General features: G+C 36.3%; 1 protein-coding gene across 1 annotated transcript; it reads right to left on the bottom strand.

The window, feature by feature from the left end:
* Positions 1-7,689: 7,689 nt before the first annotated feature.
* LOC149089311 (uncharacterized) lies at positions 7,690-14,336 on the bottom strand. The gene is made up of 3 exons (XM_089239730.1): positions 14,263-14,336; positions 9,259-9,871; positions 7,690-7,802 (listed from the first exon to the last, which is right to left on the bottom strand). Exons 1-2 carry the CDS (start codon positions 14,269-14,271, stop codon positions 9,266-9,268), a joined length of 615 nt encoding a protein of 204 aa, XP_089095856.1. The 5' UTR covers positions 14,272-14,336; the 3' UTR covers positions 7,690-7,802; positions 9,259-9,265.
* Positions 14,337-17,003: the final 2,667 nt, after the last annotated feature.

The following is a 17,003-nucleotide window of genomic DNA, read 5'->3' as shown; positions in this document are numbered from 1 at the left end:
GTGCCGCGGGCCACTTAAGTGTTCTGGAACAGCACCCCAGGTGACTTAAGTGACACCTGTAGATATTGATCACCCCCACAGGTCACTAAAGTGATCTGAAAATGCCGTGGTGATACTTAAGTGATGCGGATCTGCATTGCGGGTCACTTGAGTGATCTGTAAATATGCTGTAGGTCATTTGAGTGATTTGGGAATTCGGGTCCACTGGCCGTGGGTTGAGCACATGTATGACTTTTGATAAAAATGAACTGTTCTCACCATCTGGTGAGTTTTATTGCTTTTGACAGGGTTAGAATAGCATTTGTCCTTCTTAGAGGCAACTTGGGTTCTTGTATCCTGGAAATTTCGGCGGCGATTAGTTAAAGCGTGTATACATGAGGGAAAAAAACGCAAACACTTTCATACCAATGAAGAGATACAGTGAAACCTGTGCATAACTGTCTGTAACGATATTTCCTTTGGTTCCGGAGGAATTACTATTTACTCAATGTATTTTGAACTTGCCTACAGCGATAATCCCTTTTTAGATACACCTGTCTATAACGATAATTTTACTTCCTTAGCAGGGCCGGATTAAGACGTTTGAAGGCCCTAAGCACGGGTGATTTTGGCGCTCTCCCCATCGTAGGTATATATTAGTAAAAATATATTTCACTCAATATTTGGAACTATCAATGAATAAAACCATAAAATAATTTCTTTTCCCGAAGTAATGAACATCTGAGCCAAAATTTGTAATATGAATATTTCTAAATACGCACTTTATTTATTGAAATGTTTTCTTCTACTTTTCCTTGGCGCAAAATCTTTGATATGCTCCACAACAACAACTGCTTCTATACACAGTAAAGATAGAGCATCGAGCCTACCTTGTTGCATAATTGTGCTGTTAAGATTTTTTATATGCTTTAATTGAGAAAATGAACGCTCAGCAGAGCGATTCGTAATCATCAATGTTAAAAATGTCCTCAAACCGGTATCAACATTCGGAAAAGCTCACTCAATATTGTCTTCTACAATTATTTTATATAGTTCCGATTGTGAGTGAATTTTGTTTTTACAGTATTTGTTCCACTGAATTTATGCCGCACATAAGAATGGAATTAGTGTAGCTCAGCTGCCAAGTTCTCGTTCAAGTCCTGTGGATAAACATCAATCAGTTTGATTTTCACACACAAAAATTTGTATGAAAATTAATAAAAACAAATTTAAACAAAGCGTTGCGCAAATGATTAGTTCAAACATTCAACGTCAGTCGAAAATGGGTTAACCCTTTATATCCGACATTATGAAAAGTAGAATGAGAAGCAAATTGTAATAAATTAAAATAAAAGTGTAAACGTAATGATAATAATAAGTATTTATCATGTAAATTATTTGGTAGGTCATTTCAATTCTAATTAAAGACAACAAAACATTGTTTTTGAAATAATTAATTAGCTCAAAACAAACAATCGAACGTGGTATTTTAAAGTATCGTCTTTATGTAAAGGGTTAAATTATGTTTCTGTCCATAATATTTTAGATAAGTGACCATGCTGAAAATTATTTTAATCACTATTTTGATCCAATTTTTCATCATGGGGGAATGAATGCAAATCGATTGAACAGAAACGGATGATGAAAAACTTATTTTTAAGTTGAGTCTGGTGGGTGTTTAGAAGACAAGCCCGAAATTTACTACCTCCACGGTGAAAAGCAGTTTTCGCGTGTTCGGGAAGTTCCTAGTAAGTCATCCAGTAGGTCATCCAAACCTCCTCTTAGACAATTCTCTACAATTTCTAAAGGAAACAAGCAACACCATTGAAGATTGAAAGTAGTTTCGAAAGTAGAAATACTTAATCTATTCCTATATTTGTTTACAACTAGCGAATGCGCGTGAAATGAATATAGCATCAATTAATATTACAAAGTCACCAACATACTGTGTTTGTTAAGAATGGTTAGAATTTCAAAATATTCCATTAATTAAACATTTCTGACTAGTCGACTAGCTAGTCGAAAATTTTAATCGATTTCCAGGCTTATTAATATATACATTTCGCCGATGCAAAATAAATATTCATTGTACCCAGAAACTGTCTTAACTCATGGGCCCTCCCCGGGAGCCTCGAGAACAAGAATGAAGCCCGTGGCACATTTTCATGCCAACAAATTTGCCCGCAATCTAGTAAAAGTTCAGCACCTTTGTCAAATAAACCAATATTGCAATTCCACATCAATTAAGTGGAGTTCAGCACATTTGCATATTACTCAAGTTACTTAGGGGAGGGGGGTGTTGTTACTGGTCATTAATGTGGCCTGCAGAGCACATTCTCACTTCAGTTAAGTAGTCTGTGGCACATTTCTTGACCGCTTAAACCCTCAACACATTTGCAGATCACTTAAGTGGCCTGCAGCACAGTTCCACATCCCTCGAGGTAGCAAGGGCCCGGGACAAATATTATTATTGTTTTTTTTACACTGTATAAATTCGCCCACCAAAGTACTAAGTCTAGGGCGACCTGACTCCAGGATGTGGGGGGGGGGCGGCATTGGTGAGAATCGAGACGCTCTCGCAGAGAAAGGAAAAATTTTATTCTTACATGAAACGTGCTTTCTGACTTTTTTCCCCAGATGGGAAGGGAGGGGGGACACATTCTAATTTTTACACCTGCGCAGACCTGTTGTTTCTCTGCGCACAGAATTTCCATATCTGTGCTGAACGACAAAATAACACGCTACCTTATGCATTATAGGGAATTTTAGAGGGGGAGGGGATCAGAACAGTGAATGACCAAAAGGTTGATCTTGAGAGTTTGTAAGCATAGGAGTGACCAGGTCAGTGAACGGCCAAAAGATTGACCAGAAAAGTGTGGAAGCGAATGAGTAGCTCACCAGGAGCCCCTAGTAGTCCTTCAAGCAAATTATCGTAGACATAAATTATGCGTATAAAAGATATTTAATGCAAGGAAGGGGAAAGGAGTCCCAAAAATTTTTTCTCGTTCGCAAATTAAACGACCCTGAACAGGGAAGAAATTTGAAATTTTTCTGGTAATTAATTGAAAAAAATATATATAATATATGAGAACCGAGTAATTTGCAAACACCAAGTGGTGAACCGGAGCAGGAGCCCCAAAAGTTTCCTGAGGGCTCCACTAAAATAAGTTGAAAATAAAATCTTGTGTTTATTAATTCAATAATTTTGGTGGCATTCGTTTGGTCCGGGCCCCATTACAGGAGACCTGTAGGCACGATGTTACAGACTCCGAGTTTCAGGGTCCACAGATTATAAAAATATATAAAAATGCGACAGTTTGGGAGGGCGTGCATGATTTTTTTCTTTTCGACAATGTTTAGTTATACCACACGAAATCAAATAGTGGAAATTCTCATTTCATCTGTCGTCTGCTTCATTCTAGGTAGTTTGTTTTTGATGGCTCCTTATGCTCTTAAGAAAGAACTGAACTTGCAATCCGGTTCAGTTTGTGGGCTTGGATCGTAGGGAACGAAACAGTAAAAACTGAATAAAAATTGCGGCTTCTTGATCCGAAATTCATTATCAGGATTTGAGTCATCTTCCTTTTTGACAGTAGATGGCAGCAAAAGCAGTGTATCAGAACAGTGGAAATTCACACTTTATTTCTAGTCTGTAGAGTCCGGAAGTTCAGGCAAAATTCCATTATATATATATGCCATTATAGCGCATATATATATCAGCTCATATTTCAGCTATATATATATATATATGCCTTTTTTTCCCTATTTTCAAACTTTTTCGGTAAAAATGATTTTTTTGAAATTTCGTGCCAGAAATGCCTATTTTAACATAGCTTCAAGTTTATTAGTGAGTTTCAGATGCCATAATCTGTAAAACTTGAATATTTCGAGCATTAAGAACTCCAAAAGAATTGTTCTTTTTAAAATTTTCCAACACTCAGTATTAATTATCATCGAAAAGCCCCCCGCCCCACCTTTCAGCCCCATTTAGACGCAACCAAGTGATATGAGAGATTGGTGTTGGGCATGCACCGGGTTTCTTCCTTCCAAAAATTATAAATGCCGTTTTTTAATGCCTATTTTGGGCATTTTTAGTGCCTTTTTGCCCGCCTATTTCGGCATTTTTAGTGCCTGAACTTCGGGTTCTAGGCATCTTTAATTTTGAGACTAGATGGCAGCACCAACAGTTTAAATCATAGTTTCCCAACTTTTTTTGTCCCACCGCCCCCTTCTTCAGAAATTTTTTTCTCCCATCGCCCACCAACGCAATCTAACCCATAGGCAGTGCCGTCTTAACGCATGGGCCCACCCGGGCACGGCCCGGGGGCCTCAAGAGAAGAGGGGCCTCACAAAAATGAAATCCAGTTGAAATTTTCTAGGATTTACCAGATAGGGCCTCCGAAAAACCACTTGGCCCGGGGGCCCATGATACTCTTAAGACGGCCCTGCCCATAGGATCCCATGTTATACCCGTAGCTTTTTACCGCCCCCCTGGAACATTCCATCGCTTCCCAGGGGGCGTTAATGCCCACGTTGGGAATCACTGGTTTAAATGAAACAGTGGTAATACCCATTTTACGAGTTCATGCTAGGGTCAGTGGTCGTCTTAACGCATGGGCCCACCTGGGGGCCTGAAGAGAAGAGGGGTCTCAGAAAAATGAGAAGTAGTTGAATGTTTCGATAATTTAAACAAGTAGGGTCTCAGTGAAATCACTTGGCCCCATGATGCTCTTAAGACGGCCCTGATTTACCCTCGTGTTATTCATGTCAGACAATCACATTTAAATTGAAGCGTGAATATACAGGAAAAACCTATTTATACAATTATGTAGTTACTGGATGAATTCAGCGTCCCCTCAATCGAGCGCCAAGGCACCACACCCACTTGCTCTCCCTAGTTGAACTGTCTATAGTCATTGTTTTCTGCTGTTTTTACTTCTCGTTATTCGGATTTAGAAACCTGTATTTACGCAAAACAAGTTTGAAAATAATCTACATAATTATATCTTCAATAACAAAATACTGTATTTTATTCTACTTTTACCAAATAATACACATTACTCTCAACCTCACGTTAGCTGGACAGTAATTCCATGATTGTCGCTCTCCCAACTCCTAAAAGTTTCAAGTTTTCAAAGTTTTGTACCCCTGTTAATTCACTTCCCGGATAATCGAAGTTCTACTATACTTCGGATTACGTTAGCCACTCTTGTTTCCATTCATGTTTGTCACAAGAAAGATTTTGGCGTCAAGAATATTTATATGCACGTACGTGTTTCACAGATTACTACTGCCTATATACTTTAAACGATACTCAACGTTGCCTTACTCCGGGGTAGTTATGGGAAATTTCCCATATTCGTGGGAAAAATTGTCCAAAATTGGTCCACATGGGAAATTTTGAGAGTTCATCAAACAAAAGAATTTTTATTGAAAAAATATATAAATGCAAACTGTGCTTTTCTACTGTAAAATACTTGACTGCATATTTCCACCGATAGATGGCAGGACAATTTTCATAATGTGTGGGGAAAATTTAGTCAAAACGGAAATTTTTTGCTTGACAATGTTACCATCACTGCTCTGGGGCAGTCAGTTGCCTCACTCCAAAACCGTTTGAAAGTTAAATGCAGCTTTGCCTCACTCCGACCCATGCCACAGGCCACTGTGGAACATCAATGGTCAAAGCACCGTAAACAGTGAATGTCTTGTCGACCGTGTGGTTCGGCTATATATTCAGTTTTATATATAAAAAGTGTTTTTTTCTTGTTTTATTTCCAACTCATAATAGTATCTACTCTAGACAGAGTGAGGGAAATAAATAGAATGATATGCCCTTTCTTTGTCGCCTCTCGAACTACTGGGGGGGGGGGGTATATTTGCCTTTAAATAGCTGTTTGGTATTTCCATTATTTTGTATTTTGAGTGAATATCCTTGGTTTTAATTTTCTATACTGTAACATTAAGCAACAGAAAAGATAAAAAAAAGTCCCGATAATTTTATCTTGGAAAATGACACCCCCATGATCCAGAATGTGAGATAACAAAAGATTGCAGCACATGAGTAGGAATACGTAAATTTCACAAAAAAAAAAAAAAAAAAAAAAAAAATGAAAATTTTGCATTTATTCGCAAAAAAACCTCCAAATAAAAAAGTTCACAGCTGCTTTTAATTTAATTTAAGCTGCTCTTGAAAAGTTGAGAAGTACCAACATTTTCTTTTCACATTTGAAGTCTAGCCAACTACAATAGTAAAACCTCTGTTAACGGACACCCACTCAGATGCTTTCACTCATCTTTTATTGCCAAATAACAAATTCCCCTTGTATAATAAAAGTATGCATTTCCAATCCCTGATTAACGGTCACCTCCTCTTTTACAGACGAAATTTTTTGACCCAATGGTAATCGCACAAAAGAGAGGTTTTATTGTACTTTTACCGTACATGCTTCCTCAGGGAAATTTCTAACGAATTGGTACATGCAAGAGACTGGTGTGTGGTGCGAGGCCCTAACATATTTATGTTGCGGAAATTATGCATGTTTCGAGTTATACTGGTGTCTTTTTTCCAGCATGGCTCAGGTCTTTGACCGCCTGCTTATATCTCTTCGTTGAGACAGAGCGGCGGGCCACGTTCTGGTTTGGAGGAAGAGGAGGAGGGAGTTATACTGGTCACATTTGAAGTTTGCATGACATAACCATGTCTGTTGGTTTACCACTATAAATACTTGTCTGTTAACATGGTCGTTTCTCCATCCCGTGTCAGTCTTTAAAAAAATATTTTTCTGAAAAAATCTTCTAGTAATAAATTTGGGTACAAAGATGATGTAGGTATTGCTGCGGCTTCAGATTGCCACAGCGCTGGTAGACTTCATTCGTTGCGTTGGATGTCATGTGTAGAGTCAAATTATCGGAATAATTATCTGCTGCTGTCTTTAGCGTAATATTATTCCCTTCTTAAATTCACCATTATTATTTGTATGCAAACAATTTTTTTTGTTTTTTTTCAAAAATGCCCTTCACTTTGGTACTCAAAAGATTTCAAGACTATTAACTTACTTCACAAAACTTGTAGTTTGATTGTTCCAAATTGTAGATTAGTTCCGTAATTTTCTCAGTTCAGTGTATGCCTGGCCTTACAGAGCTCACACATAAAAGTCAACCGAATTCATATTATGCGAGTTAGGACTTCATTTTAGGAAGATTACATGAACCACAGTAATACCAGGCACATATTTTGCAAAACAATCCATGCGAAAAGGTGATTTAGTTCGTGCAAGAGAATACTGGTTTTTAAGCACACATGTAATAGAGCGCAAGGCTCAAGTACTTGAGAAATATTGTTATAAATTTTCTTTTCTAAAACTGCAAATTATCGATATTTCACGGAGAAATAGTAAGAAATCAAATGTTTGAATTTTTTTTGTCGAAATTCACAGATTTCGCATTTATCGCATCGATTCGTAAATACGAAATTTACGTATTACTAATGATTACCAATGACGTTTTTTTCCCCAAAGTAGCGCTATTGGCATCAGTATAAGCAGGAAATTGCGGTGAATGCAAGTTGCATAAATCAAAAATACATATCACGAACTTATTTTGTGCAAATGAAGAAAGAAATGAAAAAAAAAAGAAAGAAACACATGCATGTGGGTGATGTTTTGAATTTTTTTTAATTTATAAATTATCATAAATAAATAAATTACTGTTGGCGTCAATTTCAAGAACATGGATAAAATCCCTGGCTCGGAAGTCCTTTGATATTACGTTCATTTCTGAAGCAGTAAACAAAGTTCTTCAGAGAGAAATTTCTTTACATCCTGAGAAATAAAAGAGTCATTACTGAAAAAAAGTCATTATAAGGAAAAAAGACTCATTATTAAAATCAACATAAAATCAAAATTTACGTATTAATATGGTGATAGGTTCTTTTACTAATTGTTGTTCCAGTGGAACCTCTCGATAACGGACATCATGAGTACCGAAAGTTTTGTCCGATAACGCGAGGAGAGTGTCCGTTACTATATTGCTATTGCAAACTACATTAACCCACTTTTGATTGACCTTGCATTTGCGCAACGCTTTGTTTACAATTTTTTTTTCACTTAATTTTCCTACAAATGTTTGTATGAAACGAACATTTGTGGAAATTAAAAGAGGTCTAATAGGTCTATAATTAATAATAATAATAATCTATAATTAAAATAGGTCTATAGTATTTTTTAAAAATTTATTTGATAAGAAGTTTGATTTTTTTTATGATTTTTCAAAAATGAAACTTTCAGAAATTTTAATTTTCCATCTGAAAATTTTTTTCTTCCATTACCATGAACAGGAAATTATTATTTTTAAATTGGAAATTTTTATTAATTGGAAATTTACATTAATTACAAAGAAAAACATGCTAAATTAATGTTAAGAAGATTCTTAATATTCTTGGGCAAACATGATCTACTCTTCCATGTTAAATTAATGTCCAATTTTTTTTTAACTCCTCAAATATGTTATTTAATTAACCAGTTGTCGTATATAAAAAAATTGTGCAATATAGTCATAAATTGGAAGAGAGGTGAAAAATAGGTTTTAAGGAAGCGTTTCTCGACATTTTTCGCCCATCTCTGCCTTTAGATACAATTTTCTCCTCGTAGCTCCCGCCATATCTAAGGCTTTCTCACTTTCTTTCATTAGAGAGGTATTTTATACTTACTGAATTCCCAAACATTTTTTTCTACTCACTCCTTTTAAGACATTTTTGTCCTCATCGCCCCCCCCTCCAACTTGAGGTTAACCATAAGGAACCTATGGTTCCTATTCATAACTTCTACTGCTCCTTCTCCTGATCGGACCATGAATCAACTCCAGGGGGCGATATTGCCCACTATGGGAAACACAGGTCCAGTTCTCTGAGTAGTTTTGCACAATTCTATAAATAATCACACCTTTTCCCTCCTACATATCATTTGAAAACGTTATTTTTGCACACACCTGAATATTATTTATTATTTAATTAACTTTGTTTCATAGTTCGCTGTGCCCCCCCCCCCTCCCAACCACCAGTCATGGATCCCCTTCACCTGATATTCACCCATGACCCTCCTTAGAATATTTCAAAAACACAGGAGGGGGGGGGGCATATGGTCCCAGGTTGAGAATCACTGTATTAAGGCCTTATTTTACAGACTTCAAAAGGATCCGTTATGAGATAGGAGAGGTGTCGGCGTACGGGGAGTGTCCATTATGGAAACTCTACTGAGCAATGTTCGAGGGTATTCTTACCGTTCGTCTAGTAGTGGCGGGGAGCGTAGTGCACAGCTGGAGCAGCAGCAGCAGCGTGGTACATCTGTCCGTGGGATGCACCATGTCGGCCGTATGCGCTGTTTTGGTGGGCCTGGACACCGTATCCGTGACCTCCATATCTGTCGTGAGCTCCATGACGGTCGTGTCCGGCTTGGGCGTAAGCTCCAACGTTGTGGTGTGCGTTCCTGTCGTGGACTCCGTAGTGTCCGCTGTGTGCACCGTGGTCGGCGGTGACTGCGTGGTGTCCGGCCTTCTTGTCGTAAGCGTAAGCCTTCTCGTAACCTGCTCCCTTATCTTGGGCGTAAGCTCCTACGTTCCTGTACTTGTCTTGACGGGCGGCGTGGGCACCGTAGGCATCGTGGGCGCCGTATCCTCCAACGTTGTGGTGTCCGTGAGCGGCGTGCCCCCTGTCGGCGTAACGTCCGTGGTCACCGTGGTATCCGTGTCCGTGGGCACCGTATCCGGAAGCCTGACGTCCGTAGGCACCGTGAGCCTGTCCGTGGCTACCGTGGCTGACCACTGCTGGGGCATGGTAGGACTGGAGAGCGACGTCGGCAACAGCTGCTCCCAAAAGCACAGCGAAGATGATAAGCTGCCAAACAAAAAGAAAACATTAAAATGAATAACGCTATTTAACTACTTCGTTCTATCTACATTTGTTTCATGCTGAAATGGGAAATATGATATAGTGGTGGTCCTTAACCAATGGATCACTTAACAACAATGGGTCACAGGGAATTCGAGATATGATGTACAAATCCAATTACAGCCAGGAGCTCTTGATCTATCGGTCACGACCAAACATGATAGCAGGGTCTTCCGAGACAGGTCATTGATGCTCAAGCTCAAAAGTAAATATGTTTGTGGGTGATTAGCCCTTAAAATAATATGCAAAGGAATATGTCCTTGTTAATACAAGATGTATTTTAAACTCCCTTCTTACAGTATAAGCTCCAAGGAAGAAATATTCGATCTGCTTCTACAGCGCAGTGGTAGCGCATACGTCCGGAATGTGAGAGCGCGAGGGTTTGAGTCCCTAGATGAATTATTCCTCTCTAAAGATCAGTATCTGTACATAAACAGCCAGTTTAAAAGTAGAGTTTTCCCGTAAAATGATCATTGCATGTGACGCGCAGGGAAGTGCTCGAACGCCCTTTCTATAAGGCCTTTTTCGATTGTATTATATATCTTTATATGAGTCCAGAAGGGACAATCAACTTTGCCTGAAAGGCTTACGCCTTTACGTGGCCTACTCTGCGGACCCCTGTGGATCCGTGAGTACTTTTTAAGGGATCCGTAGGACCAATCTCTCATTTACCGCCATTTCATGAATGACATATTTAGTGCTTGAAATTGTAATTTAATACTCAATTTTTCATGATTTGCAAATTATAAGGCTAAGTAATAAAAATGTATTTTGGATTTCACGGGAGGGGGGGGGGGTTGGCTGGCCTGAAATTGAAATTTGCTACAGAGGGTCTACGGAGCATTCAACTTTACTACACGGGTTCGTCCGTGACATCAAAACGGTTGGAAAACTTGGAAAACACTGATGGGGGGGGGGGGAGGGATAAAAAAAAATGTGTTTTATTGAGAATTCAGCTTTACAAAATATCTGGGCTTGTCATTGATAAAATAAGATCCTTTTTAACCCTTAAAGCAGCACACATTGACGAGATATTTCGCCTCCTTATAAGTCTCTTATTTCTTATTTCAGCAATGACAAGCCCAGATATTTTGTAAAGTTGATTTCTCAGTGGAACAGTTTTACCTATGTCTCTTATTTGCACCTACTTAAGCACCTAAGATTGCTTACTTCAATAAAATAACACATGGCATTTTGAAGTGGGTGAATGACTTCTGCTGTGCCGCTTCAAGGGTTAAGAAGGCGAGATACCTCGTCAACGGCAGTTAAGGGATTAAAAAAAAATTGAACTAAACAGAAAGTACAATTTGCTTATATTTTCTCAAGACCATGCACTGATATCCCGCGAGTTGATAGCTTGCCTTACTACTGTGAAATTTGATAATAATTTATTCTGATAATGCATTTGCCCAAGGCTTAACGAGTCCGGATAAACCTGTATTTAAACGATTACTTAAAAAGGTGGGGGAATCTTAATTTTTTTATACATATTTTATGCGTTTTCTTCATTGGAAATGTTGTTTTTTTTAAAATGCATTCTGTTTCTCTCAAACCAGATTGGAATCTACAGTTCAAATCACGGGTAAATTTGTCAGCCAGAATTACGATTTATTTGCATTATCTGCATGTCAATTATGCTGTCAACGACATCTAAAAAGTGTCAAACCATGCAAAAATGGTTCTGACATTTCCGATAATATCACAGATACCGCGTACAAACCTGTGGGCACTTGAAGTGATACATTCAGACGTGGAAATATCCGAAGGCATGATTATATATTTTGAATGTTTGACAAATTAATGGCTTCTTACGCGATTGATATTTGACGGCACGTTCACATTTCGAATCAATTTGAACTAAGAAACAATTTTGACGACTTATAGATTTATTTATAAATCTTCCATTGATCAACATCTATAATTATAAGCCAATCTTATAGATGCCTATCGAAAATCTACGCTTTTACCTAATTAAGGCCCACCCTTTGTTCATCCAAAATCATAGCTTGTACGCGGGGTTGACAAAATAATGGGTATTTGCCACGACTAAATCCATTTTTGTTTCTGGCTGGTGGCCTCTGCTAACGACATCTCAACAGGTGGAGACCCAGATCCCCCGAATCAAACAGTAGGTCCCCCAAATTACCGAGTGGTTTTTACCAATTTCGCAATTACCGTATTTCTTTCGTGAATCTGAAATAACTTCATTCATAATGTTCGTCAATTCTGAAATATTCTTGGTTCTAAATTTATATCTTTCATTCCACGTGAATCGTGGAATAATTTCTTTCATTAATTCTGTGGTTATTTTTTTCATTAATCCCCAATTTTCATTATACTGGGATTATTTCCTTCATTGATTCTGTTACGTATATATAACTTCTTTATTTCCAGGAGTATTTATGTAATTAATTCTGTAATTATTTCTTTCTGTATTCTAGAATTCTCATTGGTTCTAAGATTACTATTTCATTAATCCCGAATTTTCATTGTTGTAGGATCTTTTCTTTCATTATCTCTAGGACAATTTCTATCATTATTTCTTTCATTTATTCCTTTTTTTTGCTATTTATGGGATTATTCCTTTCACTAATTGTTTATGAAGATTTTGTTTGAAATTTTGTTCTTTTGGGATTACATCTTTCATTAACACTGGGATTATTCCTTAGATTAATTCTGGGATTATTTCTTCCATTAATCGCGACTTTTTGTTATTCTGGGAAAATAACTTCCATTAATCCTGCGATTATCTCTTTCATTAACCCCGAATTTTCATGTGCTGCAATTATTGACCTTTTGGCTATTTTCCTTATTTTTAACTCTTTAATTCTGAATTTTCATCTCAGCTGCAGATTATTCCTTTCCCTCAGTCTTAATTTCCATTAGTGTTTTGGTAAAATTTATTTCATTAATTTCAAAAAAATTTTCTTCGATTTTAAAATTTTCATTAATGTCCTGTGTATTTTAATTAATATAGGACATTAATATGTATTTTACGATGCAACCAAGCATCGTATCACCAATGGATAACTATTTAGAATTTCGATGTTTAATTCTCGATCCAGTTAAAACTAAATTTTATGCAAAAATGTCCAAATTTTATCGAATAGTTTTCGCTTAAATGATAGAATGAAATAGATTCATTACTCATGGATTTCATGTCGGACGAAATGATTGCTATTGGATTGAATCCTGTAACTCGTATTATTTCTTTCGTTTATATATTGCGAATTTTCACCATTCTGAGATAATTTATTTTATTGATTCTGAGATTATTTCTTTCATTAATTCTGAGATTATTTCTTTCATTAATTCTTTGATTATTTCTTTCATTAATTCTTTGATTATTTATTTCATTAATTCTTTGATTATTTATTTCATTAATTCTTTGATTATTTATTTCATTAATTCTTTGATTATTTATTTCATTAATTCTTTGATTACTTCTTTCATTAATTATTTGATTATTTCTTTCATTAATTGTGAATCTTTAGCATTGAGGGATCATTTCTTTCACTAATTGCACAAATTTGGAGATTATTTCTTCAATTAGTTCTGGGACTATTGCTTACAGTCATTATTGGGATTATTTCTTCTATTAATTTTGTATTTTCACCATTCGGAGATTATTTCTCTTATTAAATGTGGGATTATTTCTGTCATTAAAAATCTGGGGATTATTTCTTTCATTAAATTTGGAATTATTTCTTTCATTAAATTTGGAATTATTTCTTTCATTAAATTTGGAATTATTTCTTTCATTAAATTTGGAATTATTTCTTTCATTAAATCGAGATTATTTCTTTCATTAAATCGAGATTATTTCTTTCATTAAATCGAGATTATTTCTTTCATTAAATCGAGATTATTTCTTTCATTAAATCGAGATTATTTCTTTCATTAAATCGAGATTATTTCTTTCACTAATTTTTTTCATTATGTGGGATTATTTCTTTCATTAAATCGAGATTATTTCCTTCATTAATTTTGGTATTACTTCCTTATTCTGTGATTATTTTTCTCTCATTAACCCCCCGAATTTACATTATATTTCCGTTTACATTCATTTAGGAGAAATAAAATCGGTCCTACGGGGGGGGGGGGGCCCGAAATTGCTAAGAAAGAAGCCCTTGGCCTCGTTACCATTTTTGCAGCGGGTCCCACATATTTCAAAGATGGTGCTGATGGTGCTGATCACCTCACCTTGCAAACAGATAAAAGATTTAGAATTTCGATATTTTTCAATATTAAACTAAATTTTATGCATAATTTTTTTTTTCAAATTTCATCCAAAAGTTTTCGCTTAAAAGATAGAATGAAATAGATTCATTACTCACGGAATTCATGTTTGGCGAATTGGCAGTTGTTGGATTAAATCCTGTAACTGGTAAAGAACGTTTGTTGTCCGTGGTTCTCCATCACGGGCTTTATATAGTGGCAGTGGTGCAAGGCCGGTACCTAGAAGTAAGGAAAAAAAAAGAGAGGGAAGGCTGGTCATCGATGACCAGCAATAACGTTTAAGGGGGAGTGGGGGGGGGGCAAATAAAAAAAGTGGGGGAAGGAGTGGCCACAACGTGTCGATCGAGTAAGGCATCTCAGATGTCTCTGGATAAACTCCCGGGGCCATTCTGGGCGTCGGCCCTCCAGTGTCGAAATTAGCGCGGGTTCTACTGGTCTCTTGCAGGAACGAGGGCACAAGACGTTTTTCTTTTTTGCTTATTCCTATTCTATACCTGTGTGCATGGAAATTTATTCAGTGAAAGTGAGAGAAAGAGAGAGGGAATCACGAAATGTGAGTGCCAGACTAATTCTGAACCAGACGCCCTTGAATTTTTACCCTTGCCCTGCCCTTAAAACTCGAAACATCCAAAAAGGAAATGAATATATGATTTGTTTTTTGATTTTTGAATACATATTTCAATACATACATCCTTGATACCCCTGATTTGAATTTAATGGTGAAATTGATGATTGCGATGAAAATGAAAACACATTAAATCCTTTGGAATAATTAGGAAAGCAAAAAGAGATACATCTAATTTAATTTCGTAGTCAAATGTTGAGGATGGAAATAACCAGGTTATAGAGAAAATTGAATGGAATTTATATCCCAATAGTTATTAAGGTTTTATAACAGGGTTCAAACTCAGTTGGACCCTGGACCATTTGCTTCAAAATAATCTCTCAACTGGGCGCTAATTACTAAAAATTAGTAATAAAAAATCTACTAATTAGTAATTGAAATTTAGTTAAAAAGAAATTAAAAAAGCCACGTGTGTGTGTCCATGAGAACATCCGAAATTTCGTCGAGAACTATAGGAAGAGCGATTTACATTTGAGGATATTAATTCCATCTGGTTATGCCAATTATAGTCTATTGTTTTTATTCTTTCGACCCCCAATATATGTCTTGATACAAAAATATCATGAAATGCTTGCACATATTTAAGACGAAAATTTTCCGTAGCATTTATTATCCATTCCTTAACCAAAGAACCGTTGCTGAAAGGCTTGGAATGTTTCGCGAATATGCAGCTGGCTGATTTCATTATGTGTGTGTGTGTGTAGAGGCTCTCATTGCCATTTTTTGAGATAAATTCTTTACCAGTTTTTTGAGATAAATTCTTCACCATATAACCAAATCATTTATTTATTATTTTTTTTATAAAAATTAAGGTATTCGACTACCGTTCTTGTTCACTTTTCTTTAAAATGGTACTGGAGTGAACTTTAATAATATTTAATGGTGAAAGCAATAATACAATAACAAATTTTGTACCTATGTCATTTTGTATGAAAAAAATCACATTAATGTAAAATTTTAAGCAAAATTCATGTGATATTCAACACAAGATTGCGAAAAATTATGTGAATTGAACGTTTTTTGTCATTTTCACACTTAGATAGTAATGGTACATAAGGCCGGTCCCAGAAATTACCGCAGCCCTTAAGGTATGACTCTATCTGAAAATAATTTTATATTTCTTCACCTCTATTACCTTGATACAGTGGTTTCTAAAGTGTCACGACCCCTTTAGGGGAAGGGGAGAGATTGTTGATTTAATATGTCGCTAGATAATTTCCTAAATATGAGAATCATCCTTATGAGAATTCATACGTTTGTGACCAGAAGCGTGCACGTGAGAGAAATATGGGAAGGGGCGAGGGCGAGTCCTTTCCAAGACGATCAAAAAATGAAAAATATTTTAGCATAAAACTAAAATATTGAAAGAAAATATCTTTATATACTGTACGTTATCTTGATCATTATTTGGCACAACATAATCTTGATGGTCCTTGCACCAATAAAATACAAATTCCAATCCAATCCGAATGGTTGATACATATCCTAGCAAATTCGTCTGAAAAATGTATTTGTTTTTGGTGAAGTACTGCTGTGCACTTTCTGAAAACAGACTCTACCGCCTTTGTCATTGCGATTCCACCGCACATTCTACGACCAAAAATTAAAGTTAAAGTTAATATTTAAAGTTTTATCTTCGTATCCTTGCAATGAATGACACTAGATTTACAAAAATATGCTTGTTGGAACTTAGACGTAAAGCTTTGAATAAAACTGGCTTCAGCTTTCTTAAATTTTCTCACGATCCCACAACAATTAGACAATATATACCCCTTATTGTAAACATTCTAATCTCACAAAGTATCCAGCTTGACACACAATATGTATAATCCTGCTATGGGTCATCTTTTTATAGAACAATAAAAAACTCCTTTGGTTTGGAAGATTATTTAATAAATAACTGCAAAATTTGTTTTAAAAGAGTCTTGGTTCAATTGCGTTTTGGCAGCCTAAGAGTCAGCCTGAATCCAAATCAAACTATTTGTATTGACCTATTAAAAAATTGTACTTTCTGCAACCTTAATCAATTGGAAACATGGAAACATTTATTTTTGGAGTGTCCAACCTACGCACATCCTATAGAAGGCGATTCTTCAGCAACATGACCTTAAACATAAAAGATATCACGGCACTGAATAATATTGAAATAAAACACATTTTTTATTTTTTAAGAGCTGTTCATGGTTTGCGTTCCCTCTATGGAGACCAGTGATC

This window comes from Pholcus phalangioides, unplaced genomic scaffold (genome assembly GCF_987345545.1).
Source record: "Pholcus phalangioides strain wild (caught in Gottingen) unplaced genomic scaffold, Ppha-v1.0 ptg000002l_1, whole genome shotgun sequence".
In the NCBI taxonomy this organism is placed as follows: Eukaryota; Metazoa; Arthropoda; class Arachnida; order Araneae; family Pholcidae; genus Pholcus; species Pholcus phalangioides.
Note: the sequence above shows the minus strand (reverse complement) of the source record. Positions and strands in the feature narration are given on the sequence as shown.